Source organism: Chinchilla lanigera, unplaced genomic scaffold (assembly GCF_000276665.1).
Source record: "Chinchilla lanigera isolate Chin_1 unplaced genomic scaffold, ChiLan1.0 scaffold00042, whole genome shotgun sequence".
NCBI classification, from domain to species: domain Eukaryota; kingdom Metazoa; phylum Chordata; class Mammalia; order Rodentia; family Chinchillidae; genus Chinchilla; species Chinchilla lanigera.
The window spans coordinates 18597146-18623756 of NW_004955443.1; the positions used below are offsets into that span (position 1 = coordinate 18597146).

The following is a 26611-nucleotide window of genomic DNA, read 5'->3' on the forward strand; positions in this document are numbered from 1 at the left end:
ATTTAGCTCAGCGGCAAAAGCGCCTGCCTGGCAAGCGCAAGGTCGTGAGTTCGGTTCCCGGTACCGGAGAAAAAAAAAAAAAAAAAAAAAAAAAAAAATCCAGCCAGGCATGGTGGTGCAGGCCTGTCGCCTGTCATTCCAACACTCTGGGGGACTGTGGCAGAAGGCAAATTAGTGAGACTCTGTCTCAAAACAAAAAAATAAAAAGGGCTGTGGATGTAGCTCAGTGTGAAGGCCCTAATTCAATTACCAGTACTGCCAAAAAAAAAAAAAAAAAAAAGACTACGATAGCTAAATGTTTATTATTTATTCTACTAAAGAGCCAAATTGCTACTGAATTATGGTTCCAAATGTTCTTGTATTTACCCATTCATGAAAGCAGCTCTAAAGTTGATAAAAAGATAATAACTCTCAGATATAGAATTTAAAGTTGCAATAGACATACGTGGGTGGCCCATAGTATAATATATACTGTATTTATTTCAACACTGAAATACGCCACTTTAATGCAGCATAAAGCCTACTGAAAACTTAAATATGAAGGCCATTCAAAATAGAAAGATGACTTGTAGAATGACATTCTAACAAGATACTGCTAACTAATCCTTTAAAGAATTAGTTTTGCTAAAACAGCTCACTCAGGTGTTTTCTGTAAAGTGCAACTAAATATCTGACTATGCCAAGAATTTCAGTTTACCAGCTTTAAATTTAACAGTAGGTCTGATACATAGAGAAAACAGTTAAAAGAAAAAATTACACAGAAAAGAAATGAGACATCAGAAAAAAGTATTTAGAATGTAAAGAGAGTGGAGGAAATAGCTATGTAATTTACATGTGACTTTAGTAGTTATATGAAACATGTATCATTAACCTCATTTTACAAATGAGGAAACTTTTAAAAAGAACAACCGAGCACAGAATGTATTAAGACCAGAGTAAGCCAGGCTTGGTGGCACATGCTTGTAGCTTTCAGGAGGCTGAAGTGGGGGGACCACAAGTTTGAGGGCTACCTGGTAACACCGTAAGACACTGTCCCAAAAAATCGTAAGATATTGTCTCAAAAAAAGAACTGATGAAATTTCTTTGCTCCATAACTGAAAAAGAGAAGAGACATAGCCCAGAAGGAAACATAGAATGTGGCTAAAAATTGAGGTAAGGAAAAGATGTTTAATTCAGGACTTTTATGGGTAGAACAGGAGTAAATGACATAATATCTGATGTTTCAAATAATGAAAAGACATTGACTCAACAACTATTTATTGGGCATTTATTAAACACATGCCACAAAAGTTGCATAAAATAGAATTTTTGTCACTAAGAAACCCATGACTTTTTTGGTGAAGGTGGGGAGGATAAGGCAGACATATAATTAATATGGGACAGGTTGCCAAAAGTTCATACAAGCTGTATCAGTCTATATGCCATAAGCCACAGAGAGACCATAACAAAATGAATAAAGAAGAGGAAGCTAGTAGATACACACAGCACAACTTTTTTTTTTTTCTTTTTTGGTACCAGGAATCTAACTCAAAACCTTGTGCTTTCCAGGCTCTTGTGCCACTGAGCTATATCCCCAGTCAGCACAACTTCTAACTGGCAGTGTAACACATACCACTTCCTTTAAAATCCTAAAGTAATCAAAGTGATCCCAGTGTCTGGACATGTCTTCTCCACCCCTTGGCCGCATACCTCTAACAATGAAAAGGTGGCCGGGGCTTCTCCAAGGTTCTCCTTAGGAGAACACTCAGAGACATTTCCCTAGAAATCTTGAATGGTCAGAGAAGTGACTTCCATACACATCAGAAACAGGAACAGGATTTCTGACAATGAAGGGGGACTCTGAGACGAAGGACCAAGTGGTTACTTTCAAGCTCGATGACCTTTTAGGTTTCCTTAAGAACTCTAACCTTAAGTGATGTCCATTTTTCTGTTCACTCCCTGACCAACATATACATGGAATATGTGCCAAGCACAAAACTAGGACAAAGCAGTAACGTCGTTAAGAAATATGTGACTATTTAGTTATAAAGAAAGAAATGTCCCAAGAAAAGAAAGATTTAACTAAAATAAAGTTTAATTCACTGAAATTATGAGTTCCTTGGCTCCAGAAATCCTCAAACAAAAGAAGAAAGGAGATGAACACTTGCCAGAGTTTGAGCTGGATAAATCTGAAGGCTCTTCTGGCTACAGTTTTATAGATACTTATTTTTGTTCATGTCCTGTCTATGGTGTTGAACATGTAAGCTCTAGTTCTCAAAAAGAAATGTGCAAGGAAACAACATGATCATGCTATTAGTAAAACAAAAATTCCAAGGACACTAGCACCAAAATAAGTTAACTAAAAGTAATGGTTCCTACCCAACAAACTTACAAAATAAACTCAAAGCCTTAAAATGTTATTTAACAGGAAAACGAGTGGCTTTTTCCACTTACAATGTTTAAATAGGAAGCCATTTATATTTTACCCAAACCCATAACTTCTCCAAATGAAATTGTTATTGCTTCAAATAAGGTTATCTAAAAATTGGAATCTATGGTAATGATTCAAAGGATTTCAAGAGTTTTATAAATAAGGCCATGTTTTATAAATAAGTTTTATAAATAAGGCCATGAAAGGCTAAATATTTATTTTTTAAAAATCACAATTGTATTAAAATCCTTTAAAAAGATATTGTAGCCTTGCTATATTTTTATAACAAAAAATGCAAATAAAAAGTATTTATAAACCATGTAATAAACATACAACTTGTTTAAAAATCTTATGAAATTAGAGAACTAAAACTTCTTCCTTTACTCTGATAAAAAAGTAAAACAAGATAACTTAAGGGAAAATATTTTAGTAATTCTCTAATTATAAAAATTATAAATTTATTCTAGATAATTTAGAAAATAGAATATATAAAGAATAAAATAATAAACATCTATAAATTCTTCACTAAAAAGAAAATCAATTGTTTTTCTTTTTTCCTATGCACATTTATAATCAAGACATATATACAGACTTTTTATTAAAGTGTAATTGCATATTGTTTTTAATACTTTGTTTTCTCTGTAAAAGATTATATTGTACAAATTGTCCTATTTCATTAAATTTCTTCAAAAATTATACTTTTTATACCTGTATAATATTATCTTTTCAAGACACTGTGCTACATTAACAGCAAGCTCTATTATTGTTCATTTAGGTTTCTGACAATAATCATGAACATAAACTTCTTTTTCTGCTTCTTTATATAAAGCTGTAAAAGTGGAATTATTAGATTAAAAGGCATGAATATTTCATAGGATGGTACATTCATTTTTCTTCTGTAATTCATTCCTCAAAGAAATATGTGTGGAGCATCTACCATGGGCAAGGCACTGTGTCCAGAGATACAGTGGTGAAAAGACAACCACTACCTTTACTGAGACTGCAGAATCTTCAGTGGTGAGACAGACAACTCACATATTGTGGTACAGAAGTACCGGTGAAGGATGGGAGACACAGAAAAACTATTTGAACATCTGAGATCAGAGTGTGAGAGAGCCTCCTAAAATAAAAAAAAAATAGATCATCTAAATGATGTACAAAAGTTAGCCAGAAATATATAGGATGGGGCGCAGTTTCAGATGGAAGCAATGGCATAAGCAAACGTTCTGCTGAAGCAAGTGGAGGAGGTTAAGTAGGAGCTGAAGACAAATGTAGATATGTATGGGAATGGAGGCTGGGATAAGAGGAGGGAGGCAGTGTGAGAAGGCGAGAGATGATGAACGGAATAGTAAAGAGGGGTAAGATTATTTACAGACTTGCAAGCTACTGTAAGGAATTTCAGCTCCATCTTGCAAGGCTGGGAGTGTTAAGGAATGGGGTGATAATTCAGAAGGCAACAAGATCAATAAGGAAGGAAGTAGGAACTGAAGTAATGTAAAACTAATAGAATTCCCATTTTTGCTAAGGGGACTGGACAGATAGAAAACAGTAAATTCAACTCCACTGTATATCTTGAGTTTTCTTGATCATGTCTGGTCTAGATCCAGACTGAAGATCATCAGGAAGTCTAGGTTCTGGAACCAGACTGCACAGGTCATTCCCAGCTCACTGGGATACCAGCATTGTGAAGTTGGACTGATGTAAGACCATAAGAGTAACTTAACTCAGGGGACTGTGATGAATAAAACACTAACATGGTACCTGGCACATAACTAGAGCCCTATTTGCTTACTAGTATTAGTTCATAAGAAAGCTTGTGCACTTATAAACAACATGCTGAATACTAGTCTATTCATATCTACTGTCTTAGAAACATGTACCAAAGTACTGCCCAAAGTAGTGAACATAGAAAGAGGGTTTCATGATCACATAAGTATAACACTGGGTTAAATAAAATAAAACAGCTTTCTTCGCTGAAGAACTTCTCTGAGCCTATTTTCATTTGTCAGAATAAAATTCTTAGCAACAAAAGGAATATTGAGTTAAAACACAAGTATAGAAGTAAATATACATGAATCCCAGCTGAAGCTATAGCTCAGTAACAGAACACTGACCTAACATACAAGGGCCTGGGTTCAATCCCCACCACAATCAATCAAAGTATCAATAAAACTGGTAAAAAAAAAAATCCATGGGTCCACACCAATATAAATAAATGATTGAAAAAATAAGTGGTGAAAAACAGATGAAGACTCTTTTGTAATTTTTGTAGATATTATTCCCTCAAGGAGGTGAAGCAGAATTCCCCATTCCTTAAGTGTGGGCTAGTTATAGTGACTTCCATTCAAAGAGTACAATATACAAAGAAGGGGAAAGCAGAGTAACATTACAGTGGAGAAAAGTTATAAATTCTACCTTAGCCAGATGATTGAGGTCAATATTATTGTTAACAATGATAAATCATGTTGATAATACCTATCTTGATATGATACACTAAAGGTAAATGTCATTTTATATCTATGGTCTTTCTCCAAAAATCCCACAATCCCAATCTAGTTATGAGAAAATCATTAGATTATTTCCAACAGAAAGATATGCTACAAAATACTGACCAGCACTTCTCAAAACTGTCAAGGTCATCATAAACAAGAAAAGTCTGAGAAGTTGTCATAGTCAAGAGGAGCCTAAAGACCCATGACAACCAAATGTAATATGATATCCTGCGTGGGATCCTGGAACAGAAAAAGGACATTAGGTTAAAACTGGGGAAATCTCAATAAAGTATGGCTATTAGTTGATAATAATGTATCACTCAATATTGGCTCATCAATTGTAACAAATGTCCTGTACTACTGTAAAGTGTTAATAAAAAGGGAAACTGGGCATGGGGTCTGTGAGAACCCTCTGTACTGCCTTCTCAAAACAACACAGTGCATTAAAAATACACACTTCTTCTAAACAACACAGTGCGTTAAAAATACACATTACACTGATTCATCAAGAAAAAAGCAGTGTGTATAAGAATTTTCTCAGAAATAAATTTCACAACCTCATCTCCCCAGAAAATCAGTTCCTATTTAGCTTGCCAAAATCCACAAACTAAGTCCCAACGCTGAAAACACAATCAAGAACTAATGGAGGTTAAAATAACTCATAAAACATTCATTAAAAAAGAGTTGGATTTTTCCAGCATACAGTTCTAAGGTATTTTCTGCCCACATTTTACTGAAAAACAAAAGAGGAAAACAAACACTAAGTGGGTTTTTAAAAGTTCTTTTTGGATGTGAAGAACAGAGAACAACCTGTTAAGAAACCACAGGACCTTGTCCTTCTCAGTTCTCCTACAAAATTTCTTAGCCACCTCCTGATCACACAGCACCCTCTATCTTGTGTATCTGCTACTGTGTCCAAGTCTTATTTCAAGCACTAAGTCACACAATTAGCTAAAGGTGGAAGCTGTATCTAATTTGCTTTTTCATCTCCACAGCATAAAGTCTTCTCAACAGGTATCTTAAAATTAAATATTGTAATAACAGGTAGAAGAGATGGCAAACTCCTTTACTGTTGATGCAACATAAACTTTCTAAATTCCTGCCATATAAACATCAGTGTACCAGAATGTGACAAGTATGCAAAAATGTTTTTAAACTGTTAATTCCTTGAAAAGATGCATAGTAAAAGTCATACGTATGTAGAAATTACTATAATAGAATGTTCTATGATAAGGGTTAGGAAATGATAAACAGCTATAAGATTTTAAGAGGAGAGATCCTTTTCAAGAGGGTTAATCAACAACAGCAGAGAAGAGGCGCAACTTATGACCATCAATGCTGATGTGTCTGCTTCATTAGATGAAGAAGTGCCTAATGGATTACTAAAGGATGCTCTTGGGTAGGGCTGAGTGGGTCATGGAAGCATGACCTTGGGGACTATATATGGTCCTTTGCCCGTTCCTTTGGCACTCTTTCCCTGCTCTGCTTCCAAGCCCCCATAAACTAAGTAACTTTGTTGTTCCACCATGCCATTCCACCATAAGGTTTCTGCCTTGAAGCCTGTCAACCACTGTACTGAATGGCCTGAAACCATGGCTAAATTAAAAGTTTTATCCTTTAAATTGTGGGTGTCAGGTATTGTGTGATGAGAAAGCTATACAAAAAATTGATACTATGAATGGGCTTGTTACTGTAAATGCATCTGATGATGTGGTTTAGAAATCTTTGAAATTAGTATGTGGAAGGAGTTTGGGAAGGCTTGGAGATGTTGGCTAATAAAGCCTGAGAATGTTGTAAGCAGAGCTTGATGTATGATTCTGATTACAGCTCAAAGGATCAGAATGCTGTTAGAAATGCAGACAGTAAAGGGCAGGCTGGGGAGGTTTCAGTTCAGAACAAGGACTCCACTGGCAGTTGGAATAGAGGCCATGTGTGCTATGGTCTGGCAAAAAATTTGTCTCCATGTTTGTTCATGTGCTGAGACTGCAGGAGACTAAGGGTGATGAACCAATTAACCTGGTGGAGTTTATTTCAAGATAGCTCAATATTCAGGCTGTGGCAAGAGTACCCTTAGCAGCTTTTAGCCATATTTATAGTGAGAATTAGGGACAATAGGCAGAAGAAAAAATTTTGAAAAACTTAAGTTTTGGCCCAAGAGGAATTATATATAAATTTGGAGCCAAAGGAAATGTGGCTGCTAAAGAGATTAGCACTATTAAATGGAATCCTAGTACTTTCTACAGGGACAAAAAGAAAGATGCTTTAAGAACATCTCAGGAAATACAAGATTCCATCCACTGTAGACTCAAGGGTAGAAAACTGCCAAACTCTCATTTGAGAAGAGTCCCTGGGCTTGAGAGAGCCTCCCAGGGAATTAGTTTCCTAGGATTCATTTCACTGTGCTCAGTACTGAGGCACTCAGAGACCACTAGAGTCATGGTCACGGGGGCCTGGATAATGCCTCCACTGACAGCAGAGCTTGATGCTGTCCATGTGAAGGTGGTTTTACTGGGAGGCAAAATCTAAGAGTTGGGTAAAAGAGGCTTCCACCCTAATTTCAAAGGAATGCCTGAAGAACAGACTAGGAATGCCTATGCACAATGAACAAAGCTGTTAAAACGAAACCTAAGGTGCAGTGGAGACGCCAGGAAGTCAGAGATGCCAGCAATGTCAAATGTCTGCCACAAGCTGGAATAGAACCAAGCCAGATGGACTGCAACCAGCAAAACCATAGCCATTTGGAACTTACATTTTACCAACATGTGCCCCATATGGAGATACGGAGCTACAAGACTTAATGCCTGGCCTGCCCTGCTTTGCAAGTGAAACTCTCACTGAAGGTTTGCTTAAAGGTAGTAAGATACATTATTGAAGTTCATCTCCTTGTAATTAAAGTCAATAGCACTGATATTTGCTATGGTTTATATCCAGATGCCCCCCTCCCCCCAGTTCCTAATGTTCCTAGTGTCCACTGATTAAATCAGCATAGTTCTGGGTGGTACCAACCAATAGGCTTGTAGTGTGGATGGGATAAAAGGGAAAGGAAAAGGAAAGCTAGCTTCCTCCTGTCTGCTAGTAAGAACAAAGCATTCTTGCAAGGACAAGGATGAGACAGGGGTGCAATGAGGAAGCTGTAGTTTCCTCAGGTGACTTATCATCTTCAGAAGGTCTTATCTTGACCTATGAATGCCACAGCAGTCATTAGCCCTAGAGCTTCCGGCTGTGACCATAAAAGAGCAGGGAGTTTCTGCATTCCAATCTGGCTCAACAGCAAAACAAGGACAAGCTGTGGAGTCCCCTAGACTCAATTTATAATTTGTGGTCCCCAGTAGCACCCACCTCATATTATGTACCCAACAAATACTGACAGTCCAAGAAGTCTTTGTCTTAGCTCCAAGAGAGTTCTGACCTTCCTGGACCCCCAACTAACCATATTACATTGTCTCTTACTTTATTCTTTTTCATACGCTCGTTCATAAGAGTAGGATGTTGGCCAGCTCCAGATATGAGGGAATAAGGGTATGAAGTGCTGGGGAGAACCTAAGGGATGGCAGTGATTAGGTCCAGACTATGAATTTTTAGTGCAGAGGAGAAAACTGCCTAACAGAACAAGGAACCAAAGAATTGGATGTCACATGGAGACCAAATTTATTGTGTTCTGTAGGCTAGGCCCTATGGCAGATGCTGAGTGTAAAAAGCAAGTCACTGCTCTTAAAAACAATGAGTAATTTAGTGCAAGGTTTGGCACTAAAGGGCAGACAGTAAACGTTTTAGGCTTTGCAAGCAATAAGATCTCTACTGCAACTACTTAACTCTGTCATAGTGCAAAAGCAGCTGTACAAAAAGTACATAAATGAATGAACATGGCTGGTTTCCAAAAAAAGTACTTTATTAATTGCTAGAATTCCCTGCACCACAAGATTTCTTTCTGTTGTCAATTTATTTGCTTATCATTTCATTCCCTTACATCTTATTATAAAAATTCCCAAGTACACGAGATGTGAAAAAAATCAGTGAACATCTATACAAATGACCTAAATTTTGACATTAATATTTTACTATCCCTACTTTAATATTTATCTAAACATTTATCCAGTCCTCTTTCCACTTAATAGTCCATCTCATTTTTGTATGCATTTCAAACTAAGTTGCAGACATTAGCATACTTTCCCCCAAATATTTCAACCTGCAAAATTAACTAGAGTTCAGTATTTTTGGCTCATTTTTCTTCCTTGAGATAAAATTTACACCAAACAAAATGCACAAATCTAAGTGTGCCATTCCATTAAGTCCAGTAAACACATACCATATACAACCTAAATCATTACTAAGACACTGAACATATCCATCATTCACAGCAAATCCCCTCATATGCCCTCCAGCAAATCTCTACTCTCAGCCTCCCAGAGGCAATATTGTTCTGAATTTCTTCCACCATATATTAATTTTCTCCATCCTAGAATTTCATATTAATGGAAAAATATGGTATACACTTTTTATGTAAAATTTTTTTACTCAATTTAATGTTATGAGATTCGGGTACATTATTGTGTGCAGTAATAATTCCTCTTTATTTCTGAATAGTAGTCTATTGTGTGAAGGAAATAGCTTATTAGTTAGTCTCCAACTGATAAATAGCTGGGCTATCTTCAGTTTAGGTTTTATACAAATAAAGCTGCTATGAGAGTCCTTGTACAAATCTTTGTGGACACTTGTTTTCCCTTATCTTGGGTAAATGTCTAGGAATGGAATTTGTGGATCATAGGAGATATTTATTTTTTCATAAAAACTGTCAACTTTTTCCAGAGTAGTCATGTCATTTTGTACTCACTTCAATGAAGTATAATAATTTATCTTACTCCATAATCCCATCATCATTTAGCTTGGCCATTCTGTTAGTGTACATGGAACTAATTTTTATGTTATTTTGATTTTTATATTTCAGCCAGTTAAAAATGTTATTTTTGTTTGTTTGTTTGTTTGTTTTGTTTGTTTTTCTCCGGTACTGGGAACCGAACTCGCGACCTTGCGCTTGCTAGGCAGGCGCTTTTGCCGCTGAGCTAAATCCCCAGCCCCAAAAAATGTTATTAAAAATTCCTAACTTGTCAGCCCTATAAAAATAAGTGGTAGGGCCAGCCCAATTTCTGGGCCCCCTTCTGTTACTCTTAGAAGCTTTTTTCCTCCCAATAAGTTCTTCCTATTCTTAATCTCCACTGTTACTAGAATTCATTTTTTGATTTTAGAGAACACGAACTTGGTGTTTCAGACATCTAGCGGGTTGGGAATTATATTTCCCTTATATCATTTGGAGGCCCCAGTGAGATAACTCAATGGAGGTAAGCATTTGTTTTTGTTTCATAGATCCTGGATTGTGACTCACTTCAGATAATCAAAATTTTTATGCTTCAAGTTTTTAGGTTATGTCTTTGCCCACTGCTTATAACTGGTCATATTATCTTTTATATAATTTTATTAAAATAATAAATTTAAGTTGAAAACATGAAAGTTTATGATGCTTCTTTAAAGAGATATTTTATTTCTGTTTTGTATATGTTGCATTGGACTTAGTTGCTGAATTTACTAGTGTTTCTTGTTTGACCTGTTTGACTTGTTTGACTGCTGTGGTTTATCAGCTTGGACACCAGTGCTAGGAAAACATAATAGTAGAGTATCCTCTAATGGGCTTTGACATAAAATGCTATGAAATGGTCTTTTTATGAAATCTAGCTCATACTTAGAAAATATACATGCCTATTAATAAACCACAGGACTCCTTCCACCATTTAAAAGATGCTAGGTTGGTGGCCATTCTTAAGACCTGGAGGACAGGTTTCACTGAGACAGACTGGCTCTAATCCTCCTCTACACTCCAGAGGAAATGTCAAGCTTGTTCTGCTTCAGTTTCCTTTCTTGTCTGATCTTCCACTGGTAATGAGACAATATTAGCTCTTGAGATTCCCCATTCTTGCCTTTCTAGGGTGAGAACAATAACTCAGGGGCAAATTGGTTCAATAACTCACCATAAGCATGAGAAGGGAAGACTTCCCTTCTCTGACCTTACTTCTAATCTTTTCCTACTACTTTGTACTTTCCTTTTTGGAAGCATATACAAGTAGAGAGAAAAGAACTCTAAACTATACCAAACTTTTCTTCCTATCTAACAACTAAGTTAAACCCATAGAAAAGGAGCATTTGCTAATGCCAAAGACAGGGAACTCATCTCAGATGAGTGACCCATACCCCATCTCTGGGTCAGACAAGACATCAGAATTTTGCCCATCCAGGAGAACACACATGAAAGCTATGTCCTGGCTTAGTGTTCTGGGTAACAGTCTCCCTCGGGAGACTGAACCTGAGACCCTGTGGAAAGAACCAACTTCTCGGTGAAACCAGAATGAGCTATTTCCAAAGCACCATATTTAAGCGACCAAAACACATTTAGCCTAAGGGAGGATCTCCAACCTTCATCTTCCCTCCTAGGTCTAGTTATCATTTACGTGCATAGAAAAATATTTTGATAATAACTTGTGGATTTTGAAATCTTTACTGTAACTTGTTGGTTTCACCATAGTCTTGCCCCACCTTATAAACATCTTGTGATTTCCCACTGGATCAATACTACCTAAGCAACTACACTTGTAATTTTTTTGATTGATTATAGTTCTGTCCCACCTTGAACCCACCTCACCTCATGGCTTTGTTCAATAAACACCCTTGAGAAGCAGGGTTGGTGGGCAACCCACTTTCTGAGCTTCTTTCTGTCCCTCTTAGACAGAAGCTTTCTTTCTCTCAGAAGCTTTCTTCCTATTCTTAAAAAAAAAAAAACAGGTGGTAGGCTAGATTTAGCCCACGGTTATAGTTTGCCAATCCCTGATTTAGTAGGTGAGCCTGAAAAAAGAAGTTTTATACATATAATATATACACTTATTATTTAATATATTATCAGCAACTAACAGTAGGATTCAAGAATGAAGTTATTGTTTACCTATTTCTTTTTTCAGTTATGATAGAAAACTAAAGTTTTTATTTTATTTCTTACATTTAATATGCTAAAATTGTAACATGGAAATTTTTAATTACATTCTCTATCCTTTTTGGGAATTAAAAAATAATTTAGACTCAATCTTTTTAGTTTTATTTTCTTGAGTTTAAATCTTTACAACAGACCACACAATTCTCCCATACTTATATTATTTAATTATTATGCTTATAACAAATTGATAAATATCATCTAGCCCTAAGAATCTCTATCATCTAGAGATAGCAATTTCTTACATATTTCCTCAAATATTTCCATATTTTTGTTTACATTGCCTCCTACCATTTAATTTGGAGAGTTTTCAAAATAAAAATAAAAGTTGAAAAATAAAAATCTACCTAAAGTCCATTTGTGTGGGACATGGTAACTTAAAACAGCAGGAAATCTTAAAGAGCAACAGAATTACAATGGTAATAGTTGATGCCAAGTGACAGGTTCAGGGGTGTTCTTATAGTGTATTTGAGATTTTTCATAATAAAGAGGCTTTAAAAAATCCACTCCTGAGGCCATGTTGGAGAGTGAAGGTCAATACTGTGATGCCCACGGAGCACAGCAATGCTGGTAGTCACAAAGGAAGCCATACCCCGCACTAAGAGAAAAAAGTGCCGTGAACCACAGTGTGCCAGAGAGAGGTAGCCTAGGCTATGCCCATGTGATGTATAGTTACAAGAATTAACAGCATGTGATAGAGCTTACTGAGTTCCTATTTTATTAGATTTTTATCAATTTATTGTTTAAATTAGTTTATCCTTTTTTTTGGTCTTTTTGAGACAGGGTCTGGCTATGCAGTTCAGGCTGGCCTTGAGCTCACTTTCTAGCCCAGGCTGGTCTCAGACTTGCAAAAATCCTCCTGCCTCAGTGTCTTGAGTGCTGGGATTACAGGCATGTGCCACCATGCTAGCTAGTTTATCCTTTTAAAATGACTCTTAATTTTAGCTCATCACAGGCTGCTGTGGTGAACAAATGTATTTCAAATACAGTTTTCAGTAACATGGACTTAAAACATGAAAAAAATTTTCAGAAGGTCAGTTCATTTACACTTCATTATTTCAATCTCACAAGTCATGAAGAATAGATTGTTATTTAATACTTATATCATACTTTAAATTTCTAGACAGTATGGTAAGTGACTTCCTTTTATTTTTTTAAAAATTTTTTTTTTTCCGGTACCGGGAGTTGAACTCATGACCTTGCGCTTGCCAGGCAAGCGCTGTGCCGCTGAGCTAGATCCCCAGCCCATGGTAAGTGATTTTCAACCCTTCTATTTAAGTTTATTCAAGGATTACTATAGGTAAATAAGAATGACATTTGGTTACTGAAAACAAAAAAGGAAGAATATGCAAGTACCATTAACAACACTTTTGTGGTTTCCATCCAGTCTTTCATATAAGTAATATATTCTGCTGACATCAATAGAAACTTACTCTGTATTATGTAACTTGACATGGAAAAATAAAACAAAAATGAACAATAGCCAACCTGTGCTTTTCTCATGTATACCAAAGGCTCTTTAAGATGTTCAGGAGGCGCAGCAGGATGACTGGGTAAAGGATACCTACAAGCAAAAAGAGGCAGCTAAATATTATACATTACTCTCGATAATTAATTTTCTTGGTAAGAAGCAAATTACTTCTCTATTCCACATTATAAATTAAATGGAATATTTGTTACTTAAATCTATGTGCTTATACAAGATATGAGGGTCTGCTGAAACTTTAATTCTTATCATATAAATTTCATACTAAAATTTTAATTATCTGTTAAAATTTAAATTGAACGATAGCCTGAATTCATTAATTGTGGCAATCACACAAAGAGTCACATGAAAATTATCATAACTGTCAATTCTAGCATATAAATAGTATTAACTTTAAGAGGAATTCTTAAAGTTAAAAAATCCATTAATTTGACAGTATAACAACTCATTTCATTTCTCTCAATTTCCTTGACTACATGATTAGATACATATTTTATAATTTAAATAATAACATAAATATTACTTTTGCTAATAGCCATATTTCAATATATAATAAATTCATAAATTTGCCAAATCTAAAAATCTTAATGATTATACATACCTTGTTTTCCAGGTAACATTACATTTCTTACTTAAAAATACACTTTTTATAACAAAAGAAATTTAATTCATAAATATTCAAGCCATTCTAGGTATTAAATTCATGGCAGTGTTTAAGAAAATATCTACTGTTGTCATGGGCCTAACCTTCTAGTGAAGACATTTAATAATTACAAAAACAAACAAACATGTAGAATAATATCAGACAGTAATAAGTGCCATGAAAAAATTTAAGCAAGGCAATGAAACAGAAGTAGTTTGGAGAAGCATGATGGTGTGTAGGGAATCTGATACTTGAACTAAGATAACAGTGCGAAGGAGCCAACCTTACAAAGAATGAGGGGATGAATGTTCCGGGCAGAGAGACAGCAAACACAAGACTCTCAGATGGGAATGTTTAGGATGTATAATGAGCAGAAAAAGCCCAAGTAGTTGGAACAGAATGATTAAAGGGCACATGTATGAAATCACATACAGAAAGTTAAAAGGAAAACACAATGGTTCAATAATCTCTTTTGCAGCAATAGATTGAAATGAGTGTACGACTTATAACTTGTACCCACACCCAAACAACCATATTCCAATAATCAAGAACCAAACAGTGAAATCTCAAGAAATTTCTGGTCCAAAATGGGAGAGCAGCATATAAAGAGTTAATATTCCAAATCACCTGCATCCCAGAGCCGAGAAGCAAAGGGCTCAGCTGTCTGCAAGAAACATTTCTGGAAAGGAAAATAGCAACTAATCTTATCTAATCTATAAGACAGTTTTACTAACTGATTATTTCCGACAAATTACTTTTCCTACAAACTGCATTCTGTGTAGCTTTCCCTACTCAGAATTTTTTTTTTTTTAATCAATAGTCTCTAGATACCTTAGTATTTATGCTCTTACATGCAAGGCAGTTTAAAAACCATCTCACATTGCCTAATATATCATTTGTAAAGGTACACTAGTGCACCTTAGTGTTCTAAACCCTTCTGTTTAAATGTTAACTTTATCTAAATTTAATAAAACTTTAAAATTTAGGATTGAAACTTGAGAGCATTTACTGATGAACTGGGTGTGTTGCATGCGTGTGTGTGTGTCCAGCTCCAATGATTTAATGTTACCTAATGAATATTCCTATTGTACCTTTTGCTTTCTTTATGGACCCATATAAATGTTGCTGCCAATGAAAAAATGTGACAGAATATACTAAGTTCACTTTATTCTTCTGACTTACGTTACAGGAAACACTTCTTTCCCACTCCCGATGTGCCTTGCCAGGTGAAAAGAGCTCCATTACTGTAACACTCTAGCCTCTTCACGGCATACACAAATTACACTCCAGATGAAGTCTAGAGCCTTATCCAACTGTCTTAGTTGGGAAGAATACACTGAGAATGCTCCCCCTGATCCACTGACTTTTGACTGAAATGTTAAGTCTATTTAATTCTGAAACTCACTGTAGGGACTTACTTTGCTCCCTAATTGAGCTCTGCCCTCCTACCGAGTCTTTATCAACAATACAAGTGCCATTTAATTTCCCATTTATCTATTTGTTCAAAAACCAAGTGAAGAAGATAGTATTAGTGAGCACCTACAAAAAAAACCAACAAATTATTTAAAATATTTACTAAAGTACTATTATTTAGGATAACAAAGATATAATAATGAATGAAAGACAGTCCCTGTCATCAATTAAAAAGGTAGACTCACATGAAATTATTTTCAGGAATGTGTCTGATCACAAAAATAGCATGATGAGTAAGATTATAGGCATCTCTACTACATATTTATAATATTATATCCATTACATATTGTGAATTAAAAATCTTACCAGTCATGATATACATCTATGTATTTGGTGACTAGTACTACCAAAGGTACAGTCATAGTCATTGTCAGTTAACAGACAGCACTTATACCAGATGTTATTTAACAATTCAAAAACAAGTTGGGAAGATGGTGATAAGTGAAGAAGTAAAAACACTAACTGAGAAAAATTCTGTATGAAAAGAATTTGTCTGGGCCAGGGAGATAGCCCACTGACACAGCACCTGCCTGGCAAGTGCAAGGTCCTGAGTTTGATTGCCAGTACCAAAAAAAAGCATTTGTCTACAGGTTTCACCAGAGTATTTTAGAAATAGTCTGGTGAAGCCGGGTTCTCTCATTTCCAGGTAACAGATTAGAATGAGTAACTTAGAAAAGAAAGTATTCGAAACTTGAGAATGTTAAAAACAGATAAGTGATAGCAGTAAAAAAGAAAAGGAAGGGGATAAAAAAGAGAAAACTAGAGACACGAATGGTAGACTATAAACTCCATGAGAGGTACTGCTTTTACTTTTCTATACAATATCTGCAGTATCTAGCTTAGTACTGGTACATGGTAGGTACTCAATAAATGATTAATAGTGGGATAAACTACAAAAGCTAATGTTCTGAATCTGTACTTTTTGTAATGGCAAATAGTTCTACAGATGTTACCCTGATGGTAAATCTAGATAAACAAAAATACTGATGTTCTTAATTATGACACCAATCTTGCAAAGAAAAAATGCAATTATCTTCAGAATGGTCCGTTTGTAAAAAGGTTAATATCCAAAATTGCAGCAATGAAAAGAATGTTAGTAAGCTTCAGTTATCTGCAATATTTAAGAGAAATACCTTATTCCCTGATAATACTGGATAAATGAATTGTTAATATAAGCTTTTTGGTGGTTAAAATAATAAACCTCACCTATTTATTAGCAATCATCAGGCAAGACTTAGTATTTTTTTTGTTTGGCCTTGAACTCACCATATAGCCCAGGCTGGCCTCAGATTCGCAGCAATCTACCTACTTCAGCTTCCCAAGTGCTGGAATTACAGGTATGCACCACTACATCTGGTGACTGTAGTAACTTTTAATTACATTAACTTACTTAAAATTCTAGGCAAATATGTAGAATCAATGATAAATGATCATCCTTATATAGGTTAGTGATAAATGATAATTCAGTGTACATAGAAATACCTGATTTTATTACTTAGAAGGTAAATATAGCTAAACAAAACAATATTTCAAAATAGGCAGGAAAAAAACTCACACATTCAGTTCACTATAAACAGCATTCTGAAGTTTCTTCTCCCAACCTGTTTTTTTAAAAAGAATAAAATGTAGGAACGTATTAGTTTTTTTTTATATAAGTACACATCATAATGAAATTTAACTCACTAAAACTTTGCCATCATATTCATTTGTGAAAGAACTTTGTCAACTACCAGACACAGTATAAATCAATAGTGAGGAATTATTTCCTATACACTTAGTATAGCTCTTGGCTAATACTGAGAAGTAAAATCATCATTATGATGTTATTTTTAAGTAAAACTCTTGTACATTTGCTTAAGATGAGAGGAAGATTTCCTATTATAATGAATGCCAAAATCTTTGGCTGTTGCCCCACAGGTGCCATGGCAGATGTGCCAAGGGACAGAGCAAAAAACAGTTTGGCACCTGACATAGATCACAAGTACTTAGTTATAATTAACTAGTCAGTAAACTGGACAACAAGGTAGACCCTTTCAAGTTACCACCAGTAATATCTTAGTTCCTGTGTGCAGAGGTTGGTATAGAGAGACTCTCTCCTTGGTGTACACAAACATTAAGATTTTTTTTTGTAGAAATATAGAAGGAATATAGAAGGAAAAAAGCCACAGTAAAAAATTAAAAGCAATTTATTTAACTAAGGACAAAGTTCCCACATTGAGGATATTTTTAACCAGGAAGACAAACACTATTGAAAATTGATTACTGAAGCAATCATTTCCACAGTGTTCCTGAATTTTTGTACCATTTTATTGAAATATCTGATAGTTCCAATTCTCCCCAGTAGTAACTTATTCAGCCACAGTTTTTAATTTTGAATAAGTGACTAACAGTCTGGGGATACTTAAAGAATTAGGGGGAAAATTACAAACCTGATATTTTAAAGAATTCTTTTATGTCTTCTTTTAGTGATTCAAGTCTAATTTCAGGTCTCTGAAGACTGGCCTAATTTGAAAAAAAAAAAAAAAAAGAAAAGAAAAAATAAGAAAGGAAAAGACAGAGGTTAAAAGTAAATCATTTGGTTTAACGTATAACACTACTGAAAATTTTAAAAGGAAATGTCCAAATATGAGGTAATATTTGAAAAATCTGGTTTGAGGTTATAGGACCTTAGAAATATCTGAATAGCTCATAAGAGAGATGACTTTCTCACATGCTTTAAAAATAAGAGTTTTTCTGTGATAGTATACTTCAGTCTACTAAAAAAACATTCTTACAGCTGATGAACACTTGATGCATTTATCTAGGGTCTCAGGTAGGAAAGATACTCAGATTTTAAAAATCCATTCTCTGAATATATTAACCAACATATATGCATCTATACTCATTGACCAAAATACCAGTTCATCCATGTAAACGGGTCTTTGAGCAATGCCTTCCCTTTGGATTGATTCTCAATGTGTTTGTTTGCATATTTATGAAAAATACAAGCAATACTTTGCTCATAGATGTTTAATATTAATGTTTCCTTAACTTCTAAGTAATACTTTCTTCTCTCCTGGTTTGACACATTACAATTTTTACTATATATAATATTTTCCTATTCATAATGGCTTAGGACACTGCCAAAGTATTTATCCTCTAAAGCTCTCATCAAATTCTAGAAGCATATTTCTTAAAAAGCTATTTCTATTTGGGTATTGCATAAGCATTCCAAACCTAAGAAATAACAAATTGATCTGATCTTCCACTTACTACCTGCTCTTTTTCTTCTATTTTTAAATCTTCATCAATAGAATTACTATGCACAGGTTCTTCCAAGTCAGAAGTTTCAGTTCTTCCCAATTCCATGCTAACTATTCCATAGCTAAACTCGTTTCTAGAATGATGCCATTGGTGGCAGCGAATTTTTTGTTTTGTTGTTGTTGTTCATTGTATAGCCCTAATTTCTACATTTAAAAATAAAACAGACCAAGCAATTAGACAGCAAAACCAAAATTCCAAGGAAATCATTTATAATAACTAAGTGATGAGATACTATCCACAAACGCAAAAAAAATCAGCTGGGATAAACCAATGCAGATCTGTGTGGCATTAGCACCTGTATGGAATGAAGCAGAGGGAATCAATAGGATGTCTGATGTATGCGAAAGTAAGAGAACCCCCAAACAGCCAGCAAATATGCTCTGGAACACAAAATGAGCCAATTTTAGAACATGAGCTAGTCCTTTTGCTACAAAGGAATATTCAGGAGAGAATAAATGTTGATAGAGTAATCAAACTTTTGGGTCACAGGGCATTAACTCATTACCTTGAAAACTGTAAACAAAGAGAAAGGCATTAATCTTGCCTTCCCATAGGAATTGAATCACTAAGTAACCAAATAAAAAAGGAAGGGAAATATCTCTTCATAAAAGCACTGCAACTAATAACTAAAACAGATATAATATAATCAAAGTATCACAATTTTACAACCAATGAACAGCTAATTCTAAACACTGAGCAGAAATAGTTATTAACAATGCAAAAGAGACAACTAGACAGTGTGTGCTTCTCAATGAAGGAACACTACTACAGATAGCCATGACACTACTACATGAACACTACTACAGATAGTCTGGTAGAGCTTTGGATCCAGTTGCAAATTTACAAGACATGAAGGACATATGCTGGGCAGCAACATATGCTTACAGTCAGAAAAATCCAGGCTGGGGAAAATTCTAAGGTCAAATATCCTAATTCCTCAGCTGATAAATGGTAGAGAAAAAGAAAAGAAGGGGAGAAAACCAACGGATTTTAAAATACTTTAAAAATGCATGAAATTATTTTAATTTGTAAGACTAAGCTATACTAAAGGAAACACAGATAATACAAGTATCAAGTAATGCTGGAAGGTGATTATCATAAACATCAGATTGTCCGGGAAGGAAGAGTTTGAGATTAGAATGTATAACTAGAGGGTATAGCTGGCAAAGGTTTACCTTTTTTACAGGGTAATTGTTACAAAGTCATTCACCGTAAAACAATACATTATAGTTTGTTTACATTCTATTTTATAATAAAAAGATTTTAGAAAGAAATTGAAGAAATATGTCTTCCAATCCATTCTTTTTCTCCATCTTACAGTCCCATTTTTAATCTAAGACTTCATCACTTACTTGGATTACTGCAACAGCCCTGAACTGGACATCTTGCTACTTTATTTCCCATATGGTACTCCCAAACCCCTTTAATCTATTTTTTTCTTCTTTCTTAGCATGTATTAACTCATCAAATACTGTAAGATTGATTTATTTATTGAGCTTAATGGTATACTGTCTGCCTAGTTACACTGCTAAACTCCACTATGATGGCCATCTTTGTCACGTTCATTGTTGTATTTCAAATAACCTAGAATAATTACTTTCACACAGATGCTCAGGAAATGTTTATTGAATGAATGAACCAAAGTCTCCCTTTTCCAATCTATGATCGAGTGCTTTGTTCCTAAAATGTAAGTGTCCTGACCAGAGCTCTCCACAACACACACACAGAAATTAAATTTATCAACAGGCATATTTGAGACCTGTTACAATATACACCAAACTTGTCTGCAAAAATTCATCTCCTGCTGCTGCTCTACCAAGCTACCATCTTCTGTTTATCACACAACCACACACACTGCCCTCCAGTCACAGTGAACCTTATTCATTGATTCTCCACTCATCAAGTCCCTTAAGGGCTCCAACCCTTTATTCACGCCCTTCCTCAGGCGGAAGTGCTCCTCTGCCACCTTGGCAACCACTTAGTAGCCTCTACAGCATCCCTCGCATATCGCTCCTTTCCCAACTCCAACCAGCAAAGGTAAAACATTATGTTCCTCTGTCGCAGCACATAACAGATTGCAATGCAATGTTCAGCTCAGTGTTCAGTTACTAATTTAACTTTTTGACTAGAGTATAAATTCCAGGACAAGGACCACATCTTCATTTCCCAAGCATTACTCTGGCATTAATTGTTGCTTCACAAAATTGTATTAACCAACCAAGGTCTACGATTTTGAGCCAGTTTCCAACCAAAATAAACAAGGAACTTCATAAAATTATTTTTAACTGAACAGAATGGTTTTCAGTCTCCCAGGGAAGATTTTAAAAGCTGTAAAAATCCCTGCTCATTATTCAAAAGGACCAAGGCAAAAGGAAATAAACTTTATTTTACTAGCCTATATTTGGAAATGATTCAGAAATAACACAATTTATGGAATTTCAAGAGGGAAAAATTTTTTCAATATTTCAAGGTCATTACACTCCCTAGACATACTTATTTTTACACCAAAAGCAAACCTAATTCATTGACCATCCAAGCTAAAGCAGGTCAGTGACAGGAGAACAACATGGTAGGCACAGCAGTTCTGAAACACTATGTAGCAGGAAAAAATCCCTTTTGCAAATGAAATCTAAACACTATTAGCAGCTCTACTGTAGAAAGCACACTGCAGTGGTATTACTACACAGTGAAACTAATGAGCCTTTTCTGGTTGAGTAACCTCATAGCTGACAATGGGAAGGTATAACTTTCTTCAGAGACAGCTTCAATATCGAATTTATTTTTTATGCTGTTTTAGTTGTTCAGCATAGAGGAAAAATTCCTGATTCACAGAGCTAAGTGTTAGCATTTTCAAATAGCTTTCCTGGCAATCTCAGCACACTCCCAAATTAAAATGATACAGGAAATTGAAAGAGAAGTACTTAGAAATTTTTTTGGTGGGGAGGTAAACCTAAAAGTTATTTATCACAAATGCAAAACTCAGACAAACAGCTTCTGATACTTACAACTGTTAACACCAGGTGTAACATGGTCTTACTGCCACAGGGTACCACTGGCTGATTTGTCACACACTTCAGCAGCAGACCACAGTAGGGACCGTGCTAAGCACCTGCACTTGTGCTTGCGCTGGCTAATGCCAAGCATAGCACACTCCTGCCGCTGTCCCCTCACCTACACAATGGATAGGAGCATACGCATTCAAGCCTAAATATTTGAGACCAGCGCAGCAATGCGTCTTTGCTCATCAATAACACACTTGGAACCTATACCAAATACATGAAGACAGATAAGAGAAGCAGTTTTTTTCTGGGATCTTTCTAAAAATAAGTTAATTTAGAAGCAGAGTGGTATCCTGTACGCTAAACATTTGATCCTTAATGATTTGAAAGTGTTGTTTCTTAGTATAATTAATTAAATATTTAAATGAATAGAACTTTTTGGATGTATGAAATAGAATTTGAAAAGCACTTGGTACGAAATGAGTCACTTGCTTGGTCAAATCATTAACCTCTCTGCACCTTAGTTTTCTATTTTATTCAATGGGTAAAATAATATTCAAACTAAAATACTATAAATCTCAAAAAGAAAAACTTTCAGTCATTTTTGGACTATGTAGTCCAATATAAATTAAAGTTAGTGTGCTATAAAATAGAAAATGTGCCCAGATGCAAAGGATTAAATATTTGGAATACACTGTCTGGGAAGGGAGTTAGTGGGGGTGGAGATAGAGATTTTAAAAATATCTACAATGAAAGTTAAACCTTCTTTTAAACAAAATGCCACTGCCTCACTATAAGAGCTAAGATAAACTCTAGCAAGAGAGTAAACAGAAAACTCACACTTAGGCCCTTGCATACATCCTTCGCCCATTTATTTATGATGATTCTGACATCCTCTGCCCTTTGGCATCCCTAAAAACATATGATTTTCCTCCTACCAACAAACACACATAAATCTGATTTCTTTCTCTACTAGAACAGTCTTAACCAAGCTTTGCAGCTAGCAATCTTAAATTTCTAATCTTGGTGAGGGAAAGAAACCAGAGAAGCAAAGCAGCTGAAGTAGCAGCTGAGCCAAAGAAGCTGGGCGGTAAGCTGAGGCTAAGTAGTCCATGCAGCATAAAGCGGCGCAGTGTGTAAGAGTCCCAGGGATCCTTTAATTCTCTCCACCTCAGCCCCAACCTCTCTGCTTCTGATAATGCTAATCCTGGACTTTGCCTCTCCTTCAATGCTGATGAATTACAGAATGTCACAGTTAAAAGGAACTGTAAAGTTTATCTGTGTCAACTAATCATGGGGCCTGAAACTGAGCTCAGTGATGCAGCACCTGTCTGGCAAGCGTGAGAGGTCCTGAGTTTGATTCCTGATACCCCCCCCCCGCAAAAAAAACCAAAAAACTAACCATGGAAGGCCTGACTCCATTGCCAAGTGATTTTCTAGCTTAGAAACACTAAACTGCTCTTTTGTTTTGTTTTGTTTTGTTTTGTTTTTAGACAAGATTTTGTTATGTAATTCAGGCTGGTGTTGAATTCACTATGTAGCTCTGGCTGGTCTTAAACTCAAGGTGATCTCCTGCTTCAGCTTTCTGAGTGCTGAAATTACAGGGGTGCACCACCACACCTAAGGAAACTAGCGCTTTAGCTTAGAAACTCTTTAAATCTCTACCTTATTCACTTCCATCCTTAAACTATTCAGTTAGACAGTTCTTCCTTATTAGGAAAATTTACTCCCCTTAACATTTGCTACCACTACTCCCTCCACCCTGGGGTCACAGAAAATAAATGTAATCCCTCCTCTGTGATAAATATTAGCTATTGTTTCTTCCCCAAAGCATCTCTTCTCAAGGGCACGTGTACAGTATTCCCAGGTTCTCCAAGATCTCTTCTTACGGTAGTCTTCTTACCATCCCACCGCCCTTACAACAGTCTTTTACGACCCCACAGAGTTTAATCCAACTGACCTATTGCATTCATTCCACCAGGCCACTGACTCTCAACCTTTTCTTATTCTCTTAAAAATTACAGAGGACTTCAGAGTGTTTTTGTTTATGTGGATTACTGACACAGCACTGGAAATTAAAAAGAAACAGAAGGGGGAGTAAGAAGAATTAGGATGTGTTATGTATATGCACCAACTCCCCACAACGAATCTAATCATTATGTACTTAAACATGTACCAATTAAAATTTTTAAAAAGAAGTTTAAAATAATTGTTTATCAGTACAGTGGTTCCTTTAAAAAAAATCAAGCATAGAATTACCATATAAGTCATGAACTTGACTTCTGATTACATATCCGAAAATTGAAAGTAGGGAATTGAACAGATACTTGTACACCAATGTTCATAGCAATATTTCCAATAGCCAAAATGAGGTAATAATCCAAATACCTATAGACAGATGGATGGATAAACAAAATATCATATATACATGCAATGGAATAGCATTTAACCTTTTAAAACAAACAAAATCCTGACACGTGTTTATAACGTGGATCAACCATGGGAACCATGAAATAAAACAAATCACAAAAAGTCAGACACTACTATTTCACTTATACCCAGAGTAGTCAAACTTATACAGAAGGGAAGTAGAATGGTGGTTGCCAAGGATTGGGGAGGTATTTTTTTAAGGGCACAGGACTTCAGTTGGAGACAATGGAACAGTTCTGGGGCTAGATGGTGGTGATGGCTGCATCACAGTGTGAACATACTTAATGCCAAGGAACTTTACACTGAATGGTTATAGTGACAAATTTTATTTTATGTGTATTTTACCACAATATAAAAATCATCCAATTCATTTCAAAATACCAATACAAGCCCATTATATATGATTTTATGCATTTTTATTTAAAGTATTAGTTCAGAGAGAAAAATTAGTGAGAAAAGGGCATTGTCTTAGACTTTTGCAAATCTCTTTACTGTCTAGCATAATAGAAGTCAATTGGATTCTTGAATTATCATGATATATAATCTGGATGCTATGTTGTTTTGGCTAATGTACATGAAAACCAAAACCTAGCTTCACATATATACATAATGTGAAAAAGGTGGCGTATTTTACTATATTTTTCAAATAAGTAGAGATATTATACACCAAAAATTCATAAGCAGTAGTTTTCTAAAATTTAGTTGTGATGTGGAATCATACATCAATAAATTTTTCATACTCCATAACATAAAAATGCACTAGCTGGCCTTGTACTTTAATCTTTCACCCAATATGTGATTCTGTAAAATCGTGCATGTGCAATAAGTTAACTAAATTATTTAATTAAAACATTGCATTAAACAATATCAAAAAGGAACATTCATTAATATCACCACCAAAGTCATTGAAAAAGTTTTCAAGTTTTGGAAGCCGCCCAATTCAAAGTGGTAGAAATAAGTTTTCCAAAATCTAATTTGTATTTAAAGCTTGAATTTTATTATTGTCAATACATAATGACTTTGCTTGAAGTCACAGGCTCACTTTTCTCCTTTTTGAAAAAAAGTCACATAATTAAATAACTATAAATTTTATAAATAACAACATCCTTGAGTATGCATAAATATATATGGATGAATAAGAAAATTTTTAGTCACCCTTTCAAGTGTTCCATTTTTACAAAACAGTTCATCTTGTAACTCCAATAATTTCCTAAGTGCTTTTCTTCTACATAACCATCTTCTTTCAGTGTGCTGCAGAAATGACTTACGTACGTGTACTTTCCATTCACTGACCAGAATAGTATAAAAATGTGTATGCAGAAAGTGAGTTGTTAAAATTAATAATGCACTATTTCATTAAGTGCAAAGGAAAACTGTCTCTTTTTTCCCCTACTGTAATATGTGCTGCTGAAGAATATAACAATTACTAGCAGAGTTTGGTATCAGTTCCTTGATTTGCATATTAGCAGTTAAACTCATTGCCATTGCACTTATACAGTCAGCGTAAAAGTCTGCACAACACCTAAGGCAAGAGAGTCTTATTATAAAATAGTTTTGCTCTAAAGTGCTCTCAGGGACTACCAGGGGCCCACAAACCACACTAGTACAGAACCACTGTACTACACTACTGTATATGCTTTCAAAATAAAAACCTCTCAAAAGGAACAATTAATTCTTACAGAAAAAAATTGAAAAAGGGGAGCACAGCAATATAGGTTGAGTGGACAGACTGAGCAAAGGAGTTGAGTTTGTGTACCATCAGTTTGTGGAAAAGCAAAAGATCCAATATAACACTTTTTAAGGGAAAAAAGTAGATGATGAAGCTAAAGCACCCTTCTGATCCTGTCTAACCAGCTTACCAGTGCCAGACTGATGTTCCCTAAAAAACAACTTTATGAGTCCACCCTCAGCATACATCTATAACCTTTTACTCCGCACAAACTCAAAGCAAACTCATTCAGAAATTTATAATTCTCTAAAAATCTGTCCCACCCAATTTCTGTAATCATATCTGTCTAGAAAGGCTTACAACAGAAACCTGTAGTCCAGCCTGTTCCAACATTGGGATCTTACTCCCATTGCCCCACCGGGAGTGTTACACAGCACATCGTGAACCTCCAGCCGTTTCCCCTAAATGTACTTATACCTGTTCATTTGCATTTTTCTTTCAGTAACTAACTAAATGATTCCTATATGCCAGCTGGAAAAAAGAAAAGACATTCTCCCTCATTTCTAGGAACTCAGTGTATTTATGAATATAAACAAAGAGCTAATAAAGTGCCATTAAAATGATATCATGCCTTTTCCTTTTCCACAATTTCCAAACATCCTTGTCGTTAAGTTAA

At 35.3% G+C, this 26611-nt stretch overlaps 1 protein-coding gene across 4 annotated transcripts in view; it reads right to left on the reverse strand.

Moving 5' to 3' along the window:
* The window catches only part of Tbc1d19 (TBC1 domain family, member 19), a 123683-nt gene that overhangs the window by 74979 nt on the left and 22093 nt on the right, over positions 1–26611 (reverse strand). For 3 of the 4 annotated variants that reach the window (XM_013518111.1, XM_005392027.2, XM_013518112.1), the window contains exons 2-4: positions 17964–18036; positions 17090–17135; positions 13421–13496 (exon numbers count right to left, since the gene is read on the reverse strand). In XM_013518111.1, coding sequence (XP_013373565.1) covers positions 13421–13496; positions 17090–17135; positions 17964–18036 — 195 coding nt within the window. The remainder of the gene's footprint in view (positions 1–13420; positions 13497–17089; positions 17136–17963; positions 18037–26611) is intronic. The other variant, XM_013518113.1, reaches the window with a different exon arrangement.